The 16,438-nt window shown below is 40.4% G+C and overlaps 1 protein-coding gene across 3 annotated transcripts in view; it reads left to right on the forward strand.

Moving 5' to 3' along the window:
* The first annotated feature begins 218 nt into the window (after nt 1–218).
* Rgl (Ral guanine nucleotide dissociation stimulator-like) overlaps nt 219–16,438 on the forward strand; it is a 31,527-nt gene continuing 15,307 nt past the window's right edge. Inside the window, exon 1 of one of the 3 annotated variants that reach the window (XM_003699937.3) lies at nt 219–1,226. In XM_003699937.3, coding sequence (XP_003699985.1) covers nt 1,210–1,226 — 17 coding nt within the window. In that variant the 5' untranslated portion in view covers nt 219–1,209. Of the gene's footprint in view, nt 1,227–10,545; nt 10,830–16,438 lie in introns of those variants that run through there. The other 2 variants (XM_076537214.1, XM_076537213.1) reach the window with 2 other exon arrangements.

The following is a 16,438-nucleotide window of genomic DNA, read 5'->3' on the forward strand; positions in this document are numbered from 1 at the left end:
TGTCTCATTTTGTGTGTGCAACTTTTCACGTTTTTTTTATTTCGTCCTTCACGATAAAACCGATCCTAAGATTTGTTGATTTTTTCACGTCGTTATACCTTTATCCATAGTACGATCCTGCCTTGTCATTTGTCCTTATTATACTTGTGTAAAGTTTCGTAAATGTGCATCACCTTGTGTTAACCGCATTGTACTTGTTCTTATCGAATATTGCGGAAATATGAAATTATGGGATATCAGTATATATCGTTTCTATTTGCATGAACGGAGCAGTAATTGTTAGTAAATAACAGACACGTTAGTTTATGTCGTCTTTACAAGTTAGGTAAACTCGCGGTTTGAATTTGGCGCACTATGGCCCAGATGCGCGCGCAGGTCAAACGGCAAGATGGCGTCGGTAGCGGGAATCCTGTGCGCGTGCAGTGCCGTTTATTCGCAGTAATTTTCAAAGTTTTACGTCGCGTATGAAATCGTGTGTCGCGATAACGATCGGTCCTCGATAAGGTCGAAACGATAATGCAAATAACATAACGCGAAACGCGCTAATTGAAATGTAAATGTATCGTTTGTATCCGACGTTCGTACAACGCGTTCACTGGTGGGGGAAGTGACGCGATGGAAGGGAAAGCATCGGCGAGTCGTCGACTCGAGTGCCGCTGGAAGTTTGCGCCTGCCCGTGAGCTCGTACGGAGTTTAGTTTGTTTGGTGCGGTAAAGTTTATTGTTTCGTCCTTCTTGACCGTTCGGCGAGTCGCGAAATAACGCGTCGTGTCGAAACTCGAGCGGCGGTGTAAAGTGCAGGACGCGTGTTCGTGGCGTAATTGAAAAGTTTCGTGAGAACTTGTAAAATACGAGGCGGCGTGGTAGTGTCGTTGACGTTTCGTGTGTCAGTGTCCTCTCTCTCTGTTCCCGTCTCTGTCCCGCTTGCACCCTTTCTCGATCGCGTCCCTTCTCCTCTCGATCCTTCTACACATTAAAACATCGTACTACGGAACCGCGTCGCGTTGTTGCAATGCCAGATGACAGGTGCGAGGCGCTGCCACTGGTATCCGTTAACGAGTCCTTCGAATGTCCTGCGGATTTAGGATTAACCGCAGAATGACGAGCGCAAGGTTATTTTACCGGAAGGGCGGCGAAGAGGACCGAAGACGACGGCCACGACGACGTTCTCGAATTCCCTCGCGCTAGCGGTGGGCTATGAGCGCTGACAATGGGGACGACTCCTTGGTAATTATCATACCTTTCTCTTTTTTATTGCCCTCTCTCGTTTCGTTTCTCTGTCCGTTTCGCGTACGTTTCGTGTCCGTAACGCGGGCAACGAGGCTCGCAGGTTGACAGGCTCTGTCGTGCGGAAATAATGGTGCGTGGATTCGAAAGCCCTTTCTCTATTGTAACACACACCGCACGAAGGAAACGATATTCCCGATGGTCAGAATATTACTATAAACTAGCGTCGATCGCGTACAACGTAGGCTTCCTTTATTGCCTAGGTCGAGATTTCCCTAGGCTTCTAGATTCTCCCTCGGTTTTCCCAATACCGAAGCATACCTCTCGTACGCTTATTCTTAACCGAAAGAAGCCTACGTTGCACCGACTGTATATGTATTTCACTTTCGCGTCGACGGTGAAGCGAATCGATCGCGTAGCGAATTATGAAATCGTCAGGATCGAATAAACCGTGTTATAATTTTTATGTAACACGCGAAGGTACATACATCGTACGTAACAGCGTAGAATCACGAAAATCGTACAATGGCAGTAATGGCTCGATCGCGATTCACCTTGTACGCGTCGAACTCGACCTTTTGACAGTCGGTTAACCGACGTTGACTAATCGGACCCCGTAGCATTCTAAGCACGAGTTGCGCTCGAATTCGAAGCTTTCGACGCACGAATTTAATCGGGCCTTGCGATCATAATTCATTTTCATACTCGACACTGATCGGCAATTTTCGCGCGTTATGAAAGACAGCTATAAATCAAAAGTACTAAAAGACAATTCGTAGCTGGTTGTTAATTGCTAATAACTCGTACGTGTCACGTGGTACAGGGACCACGTGACGACGCGGTCGCTGGACATTCATTCGCGTCGGGCAAAAGTAATTTTCTCGCGTCGCGTTGACAAGGAAACATCACGAATCCTTTTTCCTCGGTTCGCGAACCGGTTAGAGGACAGAAACGAAACGAGAGTGGAATACGATTTTCGTCGAAGGCTTGATAAAAAATTATGCGACGCCGCGTGACTACCTAACCCTTATTTCTAATTCTTGTATTTTATTCGAGAATCGTACGGATCTCGTTGACCTTTGTATTCGGACGCGTGAACGCAATCGTAATAGGACTGACTTGTAGGCCCGACGAGACACGTTCAATAACTCGAGAGTCAATGAAACTTGCGCACGCGAAGGTATGCTTACTATCGAGGGACGCCGTTCTGTTTATGTTGGCGAAGCATCCTTTTTTGCATCAACCACTTTGTATTCGAATTAGAATTCTTATGTGACGCGCAAGGCACGCGTGGTCGAGTTTTCGTTGGAAAATCCGGGGTTTCGGAGTTCGAAAGTTGGTTAGTCCGTAGTCGGTTCGTTTGGAAAGTTCTCTTTTTTCCTCGATTGGAAACTCCTCGATCGCGAGCTGTCCGAGCTCCCGATTCCTCCACGATCTCGCGTGCTGTCGGTTCTATGAGAAAGGCAAGGTATAACGCTTATGAGAATGTAAAGTAATACGTGTCAAGTCTAACGAGGCGCGTCGCGGAATGCAGGAGGCGAGAAAGAAGCGCGGGCTCTTCGTGTACAACGAACGCGTACTATTTCATACACGGTGTCTCGAAATTTCGGAACAATTTCTTTTTATATTATTTATGAAATAAACACGTGAAGAGTAGATACAAGAGGTTATAATAGACGAAGTATTCGACATTCTAGAGATAGAGAATCAATTTTAAATGTCCAAGCTAAATTAATCTGGGGTCAGGTGTGATTTTGGCGGTACTTCGTAGTGCGCATGCGCACAGTGAACAAACATGGCGGCCGACAAAAGTCTGCGCATTTACCAGTAATTTATTTGTAATATTTTGTCATTTTTCTGTAACATATCTGTATTTTCTCGTATAATATCATTAATATTTATATATTATATTATAATATCATTAATTATTATTACATTCCGAATTGTTGGAAGTTGAAATTAGATCGACTTGATTTAAATTATGTCGCTTTGTTACATTGTCGACATTTTCGAGGAGGTAACGGTTCTCCGCGCCTAGAAAGATATATTCGGAGATTAGTTTAGACACTCCTTGAAGGCGTCTTCGGAACGAAACTGAACAAGGACTTTAGTAAGAAACTCGAACGATAAGTCGATCCGGCACGTTCGATAGATAGCCGTGCCAATGCCACGGGTACTGTTACTTCCAGTTATCTCAAGGCGAGAAAATCGGCGAATTGAGCCAATCGAATACGCAATCTGTCTCCGAAATAAGCCTATAGTTTCCTCTCTCGTCACTTGAGTCTCTGTAACTCCTCTCCGATACAATTAATCTCGAAATTATTTGTAAAGAGAAACCTGTAGTTGACAAAGTAAATTTGTAAAGAGAGTCCAACTATGAATAAGCCTTTCGATCCATTTCAATTTTGAAAACGTGAGAGCTTGACCACGTGGTCCACGTTACTTTCACGTTTCCATCCGTCGCGAGGGAAGAGGAAAGCAGAGAAAGATTTTCGCACTGAATTCTGAATGGACATCCGCCTTTCTCACGATCGAACCGACGCCGTGAGAAGATTGATTCGTGCGAAGAGCGCGTTGTAACTGGAGCATCCACACGCGTGTTTTCCATGTACGTTCACTGGCTCTCCTCGAGTAATGTCAATATTGAAAGGAACGGTGCAAGTGTTTGAGCACCGATGATTGTACGAAAAACATCGACTCTCGGAAAACTTATCTCGATTATAAAACAGCTGTGTCCATCTCTGTTAACCTTAACCTATGATTTCTTTCGACTATTGCGTCAGTCGTACCTTATTGCTGCTGTGTTAACCCCTTAACCTACAATTTTATGGACAATTGCGTCACATGGCTGACTATTCTTATGTGACTGGGACTTAGGTATATTGTTAGGTACATTGTTAGGTACATTGAATGCAAAATTCGGTTGCAATAAAAATGGGAGTTTAGCATATTGGAACTGTGCGTCATGGATCCCACTGGTGTGCGTCATTAGTCCCACCAGAGTGTGCGTCATTGTTCCACCAGTGTGCGTCATGAGTGCGACACAGTATTGTAGAGCAAGGGTTTTAGACAAATGAGGGAAATATATTTTGAATTTAGTGATCCTTGCAAATTATAATTAGTGCTCCAAACTAATATATCAGAAGTGTAATACACATCACAATAATATAAGTCAGAGGTTCAATAATGCTTCTAGGTATCAGTTATTGCCCTGAATAGTTCAGAGAGTCTAGAACCTTCGACTAATTTTTGGTTAACAAAAATGAAGACAAGTGTCACTTTATCGGCGTTGCGAAATTGCTATCGGCGTAAACGTTTGTACAAATGGGCAGCATTCGATTACGGTCATTAAGTCTCGATATTTCGCGGAACTTGGTAGGCCGTCTCACGGGTATTAACTGCAACTCAACCGCGACAAAGGAACGCTTCGTTACCCGTTGTTACCAGAAAATTGCGTTACCAGATGCAAATAGCTTTCTCTTTCGATTCACGCAATTTCGCAATTCGATTATTTTTCACCTACTCGAAGAGGTTTTTCAAAATGATTTTTCTTCGAGTCTCCGTGGAAGATTTCGTGAAAACGTGCTTGTGGGTCACGCGTGGGACACGTCTCGTGAGTCATTCCTCCCACGTGGGGTCTGGGCTTCAAGGTTTACCGTACTGCAATTCGACTACTCGAAATCGACAGAGCGATAATTGTTTTTTTCAATTGGTTTCCTGTTTCGCTCCGGCGAACGGGATCTATGGGCACTGACCATCGCTGGTAAACACGTGTTTCTCGACGCTCGTGTGAAAGTGGAGAAAAGCTTTCGCGACCGACGACACGACCGACCAGGATCTAAATTGCGAGCTGGCTTATTTTCGCCACTTGTTCTCGTTTAGATTCGTATCGCATTCCTGAGCGAGTTCAGATAGTTCGATAGTTTACTTCCAAATTATAAAATTACTCGTTTTCAAATGAATATCGTAACGTTTCGTGGAGATGAGAATTTTAGGAAACCGTTAAAAATGTGGACAAGTTGGAGAGGTTAACGAACAGAGCCTAGGGCTAACATTTTATCTCGTCGATTTGCGTATTCGCAGACGAATGTAAACGACCGGCTAGCTGTCCGGTCCAAAAGGAGGCGAGGCTATGAATAACGAGGTTGTTGTTCAGATACGTTTCACCGTTAGACTTTTGCTCGTTCGAACGTTTTGATCTTCCTCTTAACAGTAGTTAATTATTTTACATTTTTAACGATTCTGAAAAAGATGAAAATTCATGTGAGATTGATTGTAAAAGAGAAGCAGTTTGAAAATTGTCAGGTATAATTGGGTAAAGAAGAGGAGATTGAAATCGGAGGATATTTCGAGTCAGAACGTTTCCAGCGAGGGGTCGTTTCCCGCTGATCCGGGGGTTAGAGTCTCGCTATCGATTTTCCGTCTCTCCCTCGTGCTCTCGTGTGCAGACACGAGTGGTCCGCTCGTCGGAGAGCACTAGCTGCACGCGCTAACAAGATTTACTGTTTTACGAATCGTACGAGTGGAAACGGAACATCGTGAAATTCACCGAGTCACCTATGCGTAATCGCGACGCGTAGAAATTGCCGAGAAACGCGAATTTTCACGTTTCAAATGGCGTTATAGACGCTTCTCAAGTAACGAATCTACCCGCTCTTGGATACCCTATCTTTCTCGTTTGACATTTCGAGACTTCAATTACGACTTTTTTTATTTAATCGAATTAAGGTTCGAGGACTATTAAGGTTTATTTCGAGATTCTTTCATTTTCGATTCGTATGATGACATTAGAAATATGGAAGTTCTATTTTATTGCGGTATAATTAATTTTTTGGACTATTTTGATGAGTTTGACTCTTGACGCACTTGTGACGCATTCATAATATACTCTTGACGCACTCGCGACGCACCCACGATAATATTCATGACGCACTCGTGACGCACCCATGATATATTCATGACGCACTCGCGACGCACCCACGATAATATTCATGACGCACTTGTGACGCACCCATGACCACTTGTGACGCACTCGCGATGCACCCATGATATATTCATGACGCACTCGCGACGCACCCACGGTAATATTCATGACGCACTTGTGGCGCACCCATGACTACTTGTGACGCACTCGCGACACACCCATGATATATTCGTGACGCACCCATGACTTACTTGTGACGCACTCGCGACGCACCCATGATATATTCATGACGTACTCGCGACGCACCCATGATATATTCGTGACGCACTCGTGACGCACCCATGACTTACTTGTGACGCACTCGCGACGCACCTATGATATATTCGTGACGCACTCGTGACGCATCCATGACTTACTTGTGACGCACTCGCGACGCACCCATAATCTATTTATGACGCACTTGTGACGCACCCATGACTTACTTGTGACGCACTAGCGACGCACCCACGATAATATTTACGACGCACTTGCGACGCATCCATGATATATTCATGACGCACTTGTGACGCACTCGCGACGCACCCATGAAAATATCCAGAACGCACTCGTGACGCACCCATGGCATACCTGTGACGCACCCATGGCATACATGTGACGCACCCATAGCATACCTGTGACGCACTCGTGACGCACCCATGGCATACTCGTGATGTTCCCATATGATAGCTGTGACGCACTCGCGACGCACCTATATCACACTCGTGACGCACCTATATTACACTCATGACGCATTCGCGACGCACCAATGACATACTCGTGACGCACCTATATTTCACTCATGACACATTCGTGACGCATCTATGACATATTCGTGACGCACCCACAACGCACTCTACGTCAGCTGTGTTTTTCCAGGATTTTTAATACACTGCAATTTGAAGTTAAAGTCCAATAATTTGCATAGTCGCTTGCGTAAAAACTGGCATAACTTTCCTTGTCTGTTTTAGTACCGTAGTTGTGAGTAATTAGTTCTGAAGCACCTTTCATAGGTGACGCACCTGATAAATCATAGGGCAAGAGGTTAAATGGCAGCTTGCATAAAGCGAGTATTCTCGGAGCATGATGTTTGTTCTATAGATTACGCGGATCGAACGTAGTGACGTAGGTGCAGACGAGTACGAGTACGTCATCGTTGCATCTAGTACGTCACAGGCTGATAACGAGTAATACTGGCCGCTGCAATTGTTTATCGATTCGCGTGGGTTGAAAGGAGATTCGATAGCTCGGTGTTAGTTGTCGTCTAAACGAATAAGATAGAATGTCTCTTTTAGTTTTTTAGAACGTTCGATTCTGTTGTAAAAGTAATTGTGTGAGGTTGATGATGAAGGTAGGGGATTAAATATGTGGTCCTTGATTTTTTGGTGATTGAAAGCTTAGTACCTTGACAACTTCTGTAAGGTTGACGATAGAAGTAATAGAGAATTAAATATGTATATGGTTCTTGATTTTTTCTCGATTGAAAATTTAGTACTGTAACAACTTCTATAAGGTTGATGAAGGTAATAAAGGATTAAATAAATGGTCCTTGATTTTTTGTCGATCGAAAACTTAGTATCTTGACAATTTTTGTAAGGTTTTGATAAAAGTAATAGAGGATTAAATATATGGTTCTTGATTTTTTCTCGATCGAAAACTTAGCACTGTGACAACTTCTACAAGCTTGATGAAGATAGTAGAGGATTAATACTAAAACTACCAAACTAGTCAAATGACTCCACAAGTTTATCATTATAAGGTACACATTTTGTTAAAATACATTCCTTGAAACCAGAGTTGATTTTCATCAAGATAAAGAATAAATGTATGTACTAATTTATGTTTCATCGTTTGTTTATTTATTTTTTAACTTCATTTTTAATTTCTAATTAAATACACATTACATGCCGGTAGGTTTAATGTTAAATAAATGGTCCTTGATTTTTTGCCCATCCAAAACTTACCGTGACAACTTCTGTAAGGTTTTGATAAAAGTAATAGAGGATTAAATACATGGTCCTTGTTTGGCGATCGAAAACCTACCGTGACGACTTAGTTCCACCGAGGTCAGTTTAGCGAAAGGCTTAGACAGGGGTCGAAAAGAAAGTGGCTTGCGCAACTGGTTCGTGTAACAACGTAAAAATGTTAACGATTTCATGGTGTACGGAGGTATATTCACCCTTGCTCATTGTCGCCCCTCGCAAGGGCGAATTTGATGACTCAGAACGCTTTTACACGGAACGCACAGGGGAAAGACGAGCAAACATCTTCGCGTTGGAGTAGCTGGTTTGCTCGAGGGTGCCTCTGAAACGTGTCTGTCGTAATTTCAGCGTTTTACGTTTTACCCTGGCGAAATTTCTTCCCTTTCACGACTGACACTTTCTAATATTTCGCAAAAATTACAAAACTGGACCGAATTCAGATCAATTTAGCGGATCGAGAGAGGTATCCTTTGCGGAATTTGCATAGATAACGTGTCCTGATTACCCGAGTAATCACGGGTGACAGGATTTTCAGGATTCTAGAAAGCGTGAACGAAACGGTTCGAAGGGGACGGGAATTCTTGTGTGCCCACTGTAATGCCCAGCGATGATTATGGCATTATCGGCACGCGATGCGCTTCGCTGAAAAATCTAGCATAATGCCCGGAGCTAAGCGGTTTCCTTGTTTGGTTCAAATTGCGGTAATCGAGCTGTTTTCCTTTAGGAAACTTTTCAATCCATCTCAGGAAACTCTACATACTTCACCAATATAAATCCTTAATTCAATACAAAATTTTTAATTCATTCAAAAATCCTTAATTCATTCAAAAATTATTTAATCAACTCATTCAATAATTCTTAAAGCAACTCATTCAAAATTTCTTCAATCAACTCATTGAAAAATTCTTTAATCATTTTATTATTCATACATTCCTCTACAATTGTCTCGCATTTAAAATTGTCTTATCGACGCAAACGTTACGATTTCACTTTTTCTGATATCGATTATAAATCGTGACTGGTATTTTCGATCGACTGCTCCACTTCAAACCTGTTGTTTTTCCACGAGATCGTTAGATAATGTCGTAATCGATTGTTCGGAATAAAATATCGTTTCTAGAGAGATCGAATTTATCGATCGAGCGAGACTCCCGATGGTAATGTCATTCGTTGACTTTATCTGTGTCACTGAAGTCAACCACGTAGCTACTGGAACCAGAACCTGGGACTTGTTTTATTAATCAAATTTTGTTTGAAATTATTAACATCAAAATTAAAGTTCATACTGTTAAGATCAGTGCATTAGTTTACCTCTCAAGTTTGAATTTTTTAGTCATACTGATCTTCAACAATACTTTAGTATATTTAATTATATTCAGTTTACTTAGACAGTAAAATTGTTTGTGTTACTATGTTGAAATTCTAAATTGATATTACAGCTAGTGCAATGTCAGCTATCTCTGAGATCAATAAATTAAAAAAAAAACAATTTAGTTCGACACTTTAGGAATTTATTTAGTGCATTCAAAAATAAATCAAATTTAGAAATGCATTTATTTAGTTTCATCAAACATCATTTACTTTAGACAGAAACTTTAGTCCACTCAAAAATAAATTAAATTTAAAAATGCATCTACTTAGTTTCATCAAACATCATTCACTTTAGGCAGAAACTTTAGTCCACTCAAAAATAAATTAAATTTAAAAATGCATCTACTTAGTTTCATCAAACATCATTCACTTTAGACAGAAACTTTAGTCCATTCAAAAATAAATTAAATTTAAAAGTGCATCTACTTAGTTTCATCAAACATCATTCACTTTAGGCAGAAACTTTAGTCCATTCAAAAATAAATTAAATTTAGAAATGCATTTATTTAGTTTCATCAAACATCATTCACTTTAGGCAGAAACTTTAGTCCACTCAAAAATAAATTAAATTTAAAAATGCATCTACTTAGTTTCATCAAACATCATTTACTTTATACAGAAAAAACAATTGAACATTACCTATAAATTACTTAATGTTACAATGTCATTGTTCATAACTATTATGCAAGTGCAATGCAACTTTCTAACAAGTACATTTTGTTTGCAAATACACTGCAACTTTTTAATAAGTACATTTTGTTTGCAAATACACTGCAACTTTTTAATAAGTACAATTTGTTCGCAAATACCCCGCAACTTTCTAACAAGTATAATTTCTCCGCAAATACCTTGCAACATTTCGCAATTGCGTCTTTGACTCGTAGAGAAATTTTGACGAGGCAGGGAGATAAAGTACGTGCGTCCGTATCGAGGGTGCATACGCGAGTGATAATGTTGACGACAACTGCCGACGTAAGCGCGTGGTCAGTTCGGTCGTATTCGGCCGGCTCGGGCGAACGCGTGTTCGTTTCGGAGTCAGTCGTAGTCGGGATGGCGAGGTGCACGGTTCGCGGACCGCGTTTACCTCGATCCACGGTGTCGCGTGTTTCTTCTCGTGTTCCTCGCCGACCACCTGTGCTCCCGTCTGCCACACATTGTTCGTCTCCGCGCGTGTCTGTGTGCGTGCATCTCGCTTAAATTTCGAAAGGGCAGGTGCTTCTAAAGAATACTGGTTCGATCGTGCATCGAACGTCCGTAGAATATCTTGGACTCTAAATTGTAGCTTGAAAGGTAAGAGTCCTGGGTTTAATCGAGCTACTCCTATCAAAATGATTTGATAGAATGATTTTAATTTATATCAATTACAATAACAGTGAGAGAATCGTTTGACTTAAGTTGCTCCGTTTGTCGCAGTGAGTTTGAAAGTAAAAAATTTCCAGTATCGATTAATCGATATCTTTCCCTCGATTATGAAGTAGATTACGCGATAAATATCTTAAGGTCACTGCAAGTAAACAGTTTCAAGCGAGAATATGATTTCTCTCGTGGAAAACGATTCCCACGAGTATTGGCGCCTTGCAAATGACGCCTTTATCGCAACCCGCTGACATATCATCGCGTTATCAACCTTTATCGTCCTAACTCCTCAGATAGGCAAATTTTAATTAATAAAATATTTGCTCACAATTCTTCCGAACATAACTAAACTTGGAATGCGTTTATATTTCCCACGCCGGTTTAGATAAAGAACACTTTTATCGTTGCACGTGTACCTAACCTAATAAAGGCGTTTCTAGGAACGAAAGCACATGCACCTTTCCACGTGCACTGTTCCGCGTACCGTATGACTAACGTTCGCTCGATACTTGGTCAGGCAATTGTCTCGTCAGAAATTGAACGTCGATTCCAGCAGGACGTAACACACAGAAATAGACAGTTACGAGACCGAAACGTATGCAACGTGGAATTTGTAGACGCGATTGATCTGACGCTGCGCGCAAGCGTTCTGCAATTTTGAGTGCGATTGACACCTGAGAGGGCAGAGAATGAGCCAAGAGCTTTTACAGAATTTTCTGTGGAAAATTTGAGGCTGAAATGTTTGTTAAATCGTTTTGGAGACTCGTGAGAGTAGATCTCCGATCAACCTTGTTCGATGCATGTGATACGAGGTCACGGTGTTAATACGTCGAGACGGCGTTAACAGAATTGTTTGTACACAACCGTTCCGTGTGCAATAGCTTCGATTAATTTCGTCGTCGGCAATTGAAACCGTGCATCGCCATTAGTTTTCAATTTTATATAATATAGATTTAACCCTTGTGATGGTTCAAACGTGACAAATTTTAGTCAAATTTTTAGTTGAAATTTTTAGTGAGAAATCTTAATCAAATTCTTAGTTGAAATTTTTAGTGAGAAATCTTAATCAAATTCTTAGTTGAAATTTTTAGTGAGAAATCTTATTCAAATTCTTAGTTGAAATTTTTAGTGAGAAATCTTAATCAAATTCTTAGTTGAAATTTTTAGTGAGAAATCTTAATCAAATCCTTAGTTGACAAATCTTAATCAAATTCTTAGTTGAAATTTTTAGTGAGAAATCTTATTCAAATCCTTAGTTGAAATTTTTAGTGAGAAATCTTAATCAAATCCTTAGTTGAAATTTTTACTGACAAATCTTAATCAAATCCTTAGTTGACAAATCTTAATCAAATTCTTAGTTGAAATTTTTAGTGAGAAATCTTATTCAAATCCTTAGTTGAAATTTTTAGTGAGAAATCTTAATCAAATCCTTAGTTGAAATTTTTACTGACAAATCTTAATCAAATCCTTAGTTGACAAATCTTAATCAAATTCTTAGTTGAAATTTTTAGTGAGAAATCTTAATCAAATCCTTAGTTGAAATTTTTAGTGAGAAATCTTAATCAAATCCTTAATTGAAATTTTTACTGACAAATCTTAATCAAATCCTTAGTTGACAAACCTTAATCAAATTCTTAGTTGAAATTTTTAGTGAAAAATCTTGAATCTAACATTTGAAGATTGAAATTTAAGTTTGAGCTTGCCATCTGAATTGATCTGAAGCTTGCGATCTGAAGATAGAAATAAAATCTCTATCAGATTCCTGTTTGTAAACATTAAAGTGACGCACTCATAAATTACACAGTAAAGAGTCAGAGGAATCGCATCGAAGTATCCGGAGCGTGCATTGTTCCGTCCACCTCTCGAATAAGAAAATAACGTAACAGCCGAGTCATTTTAGTCGCCAAATGATTCATGCCAGGCTGAAATGCGCTTAAAGTACATTTCCTGCCACGGACCGATCCACCTCTCTTTATGGACAATATAACCGTATTGCATAATGCGTGCGCTCGAATTGTCTGCGTTTCTCGAGCAGTCTGTTATTCTCATGCTTTCCAATGGCGAAGTTTATGGGATGGCGGAATGGTGGAAGTCTGGGGATTTGGAGGATATTGGAATTTGGGGGTTTAGGGATTTGGGGATGTGGGGAGTTGGAGGTTTAGGGGTTTGGGGATTTGGGGGTTTAGAGATTTGGGGATGTAGGGAGTTGGGGGTTTAGAGATTTGGGGACGTAGGGATTTGGGGTGGTAGGAATTTAGGGACGTAGGGATTTAGGGTGGTAGGAATTTGGGGACGTAGGGATTTCGGGTGGTAGGAATTTGGGGACGTAGGGATTTGTGGGAACGTAGGGAGTTGGGGACGTAGGGATTTGGGGTGGTAGGAATTTGGGGACGTAGGGATTTGGGGACGTAGGGATTTGTGGGAACGTAGGGAGTTGGGGACGTAGGGATTTGGGAACGTAGGAATTTGGGAACGTAGGAATTTGGGGACGTAGGGATTTAGGGATGTAAGGAGTTGGGGACGTAGGGATTTGGGGACGTAGGGAGTTGGGGACGTAGGGATTTGAGGACGTAGGAATTTGGAGACGTAGGGATTTGGGATGGTAAGAATTTGGGGACGTAGGGATTTGGGAACGTAGGAATTTGGGGACGTAGAGAGTTGGGGACGTAGGGATTTGGGGACGTAGGGATTTGGGGACGTAGGAATTTGGGGTGGTAAGAATTTGGGGACGTAGGGATTTGGGAACGTAGGAATTTGGGGACGTAGAGAGTTGGGGACGTAGGGATTTGGGAACGTAGGAATTTGGGGACATAGGGATTTGGGGACGTAGGAATTTGGGAACGTAGGGATTTGGGGTGGTAGGAATTTGGGAACGTAGGGATTTGGGGTGGTAGGAATTTAGGAATGTAAGGAAGTTGGAAATGTAGGTATTTAGGGGTCTAGAGATTTGGAAACGCAAGAATTTGGGTATGTTGGGAGTTGAAAATGTAGGTATTTGGTGGTCTAGAGATTTGGAAATATAGACATTTGGGGATCATAGGAATTTGAGAACTTAGGAATTTTTATAATTTACCTACGTGAGGGTTTAGAGATTTAGGGATGTAGAAATGTGAATATATAAGTATCTGACAATTTTGGAAAGAAGTTCCTCTTCTCTCTTACCATCTTCTCCAAATACAGTCCTTCCTACCAGTCGCTCTATCCCAAACTAGTAACTAGTAGTTACTAACCTTGCTCCTCCTCAAATTTTTGTATCTCTTCACCTACTCATCCTCACCAAATCATCCGAAAGATAAAATGCTTTCCTTCCTTTTTTCCTTTCTTTCTTTTTTTAATCACCCTGTAAAGACAAACCTATAGAACGCTATAATCCCGACGCTAGCAGTACCAGTTACTGCCAGACTTCTCGACTGGAATATCGATATTGTCCAGATTTGGTTCTTCAGACGTCTGTTATAAACTCTTCCGGTCGTATTCATATTTCTGACGATACAGTTAACGTTTGCCTGTTATTCGTGCCTCTGTGTACAACAGCATCGCGTAAATCTCGTTAATTCCTTCAGTCTCGTTTACGAAAGACACGCTGCGCGAGCGTGCTCGCGTTAAGCGGAAGTTTCTTGTAGCGGCAAAAATGTCTGTAATTTGTTTCATTATGCTTCGCGGAAAATTCTAACGGTCTGTGTATTATCTGAAAATGTTGACATGCAAGTTTTCATTAATTAACGAGAGTTAGGACAGGAAAATTTTGTTTAATATAGAATATTTCTTTTAATAGCATCATTGTCAAATTGAAAGATTAACTTAGCGATTTATTTCGATGTGTGTACTTGTTCTTATTATCATGTTCGATATTGTGCTAACATTGCAAGGAGAATAAAAAAGTAAGCAATTATTTCTAGTAAAAGTCGTACCATCTTCATTGTTCGAAATCTTTAACTCGAAATAAAAGACCAGCAAACGATCCACATTTCATCAAGGAAAAAGTTTGCAGCAAACGTTCTTTGACAATGAAAAGTTAAGGTCTCGTGTCAAGCGGCGACAGGGCGTTCGTTTTATCGAAACGAGGCGTCGACGGGCATCGACTCATTTATCGAGTAGACATTTCGTTCCATCGTTTCGACGATTTAAGGTCGACTTGATTTTATTGTCGCTTTTCTGAGGAGACAAGGGAGATTTTCTTGAAACTTCCAGTATTTAATTACTCATAAGTTATTTAGTCTTTCAAGATTTCAAGTTAGTAGCGTCTTTCAAGATTTCAAGTTAGTAGCGTCTTTCAAGATTTCAAGTTAGTAGCCTCTTTCAAGATTTTTCGAAGAAATTGCATTTGAATTGAAAATCTTATTCCTTCATAAGGAATTCGTGATAAAAATTTAGCAAGGAACCCAGTGGCTCAGAGCGTAGCGTCAAAGACTGATAATCTGCAGATTCGCGGATCGAGTCTCCTTTTTGATTTTATTTTTTTTTCTTTCAATTTATGTCTACTTCATTTTTAATTATAATGAAATCTGCTATAATGAACAGTTTTTTATTTTTTGAATAGAAAATGCATTTATTTGTGAACATTCTATCGAACATACAAATTATTAAATATATTCACGTTGTCACTACACATTTTCTTTATTAATTCTAGTATGACAATATTCATATTCGTAATAAAAAACCTTGTTAAAAGCCTCTTGTATAGTCCCAAAGTTTTACACAACACTAATACATTTACATTGTCACTACACATTTTCTTCATTAATTCTAGTATGACAATATTCATATTCATAATAAAAAACCTTGTTAAAAGCCTCTTATATGCCCCAAAGTTTAACACAACAGTAATTTTCATAAAAAAATTGGTAACGGTGAATAATCGAATACAAAGATTGCACAGCTGGAAGTAAACGCTTGCGAAGGTTGTAATAATAAATGTTCTTGCACGAAGATGAATCAGTTTGATCGTTTTCGCGATGATATTGTATTACCGCTGCGTAACGAATCGGCACGTGGGAAATCGTGAACGCGTACAGAATGCCCGTCATGCATCGTGGATCGGTATGATAAATCGCCGCAAGATCGTTTATTCTCTGTCTTCCTGCGACAGTAGGCGAAAAGTCACGGGGTTAGTCTAGCAAGTGCTCGCGTTTCGACTAATGGTCGGAAATGCGATTCCTCCTACGCACCTCACACGACATCCTCTTTAACGAAAATTCCTTCGACCTTTATGCTGTTCTACCTGAACATCGATTTTAACCTTTGATCTTTGCACTGTGATAACATGGGTGAACATTTGCTCGATTCGCAGAAATCGGTTATTAAATATATTTAATACTTTCAAAGGTGAAAGAAATATTTGTTAAATGCTTTGGGAGGTGAAGTAAATATTTGTTAAATAGTTTGAAAGGTGAAAGAAATATTTTTTAACGAAATCAGAGTGTCATACTGTACGCGATATTTGAATTGCGCGCGCAGGGGGGGTCACGTGACTGCGCGCCTCGAGGGCTCCTCTTTTCGCCCCCCATGTGATGTATAAACATAATCAAATAATACTGGATAAT

Source organism: Megachile rotundata, chromosome 11, assembly GCF_050947335.1.
Source record: "Megachile rotundata isolate GNS110a chromosome 11, iyMegRotu1, whole genome shotgun sequence".
Lineage (NCBI taxonomy): Eukaryota > Metazoa > Arthropoda > Insecta > Hymenoptera > Megachilidae > Megachile > Megachile rotundata.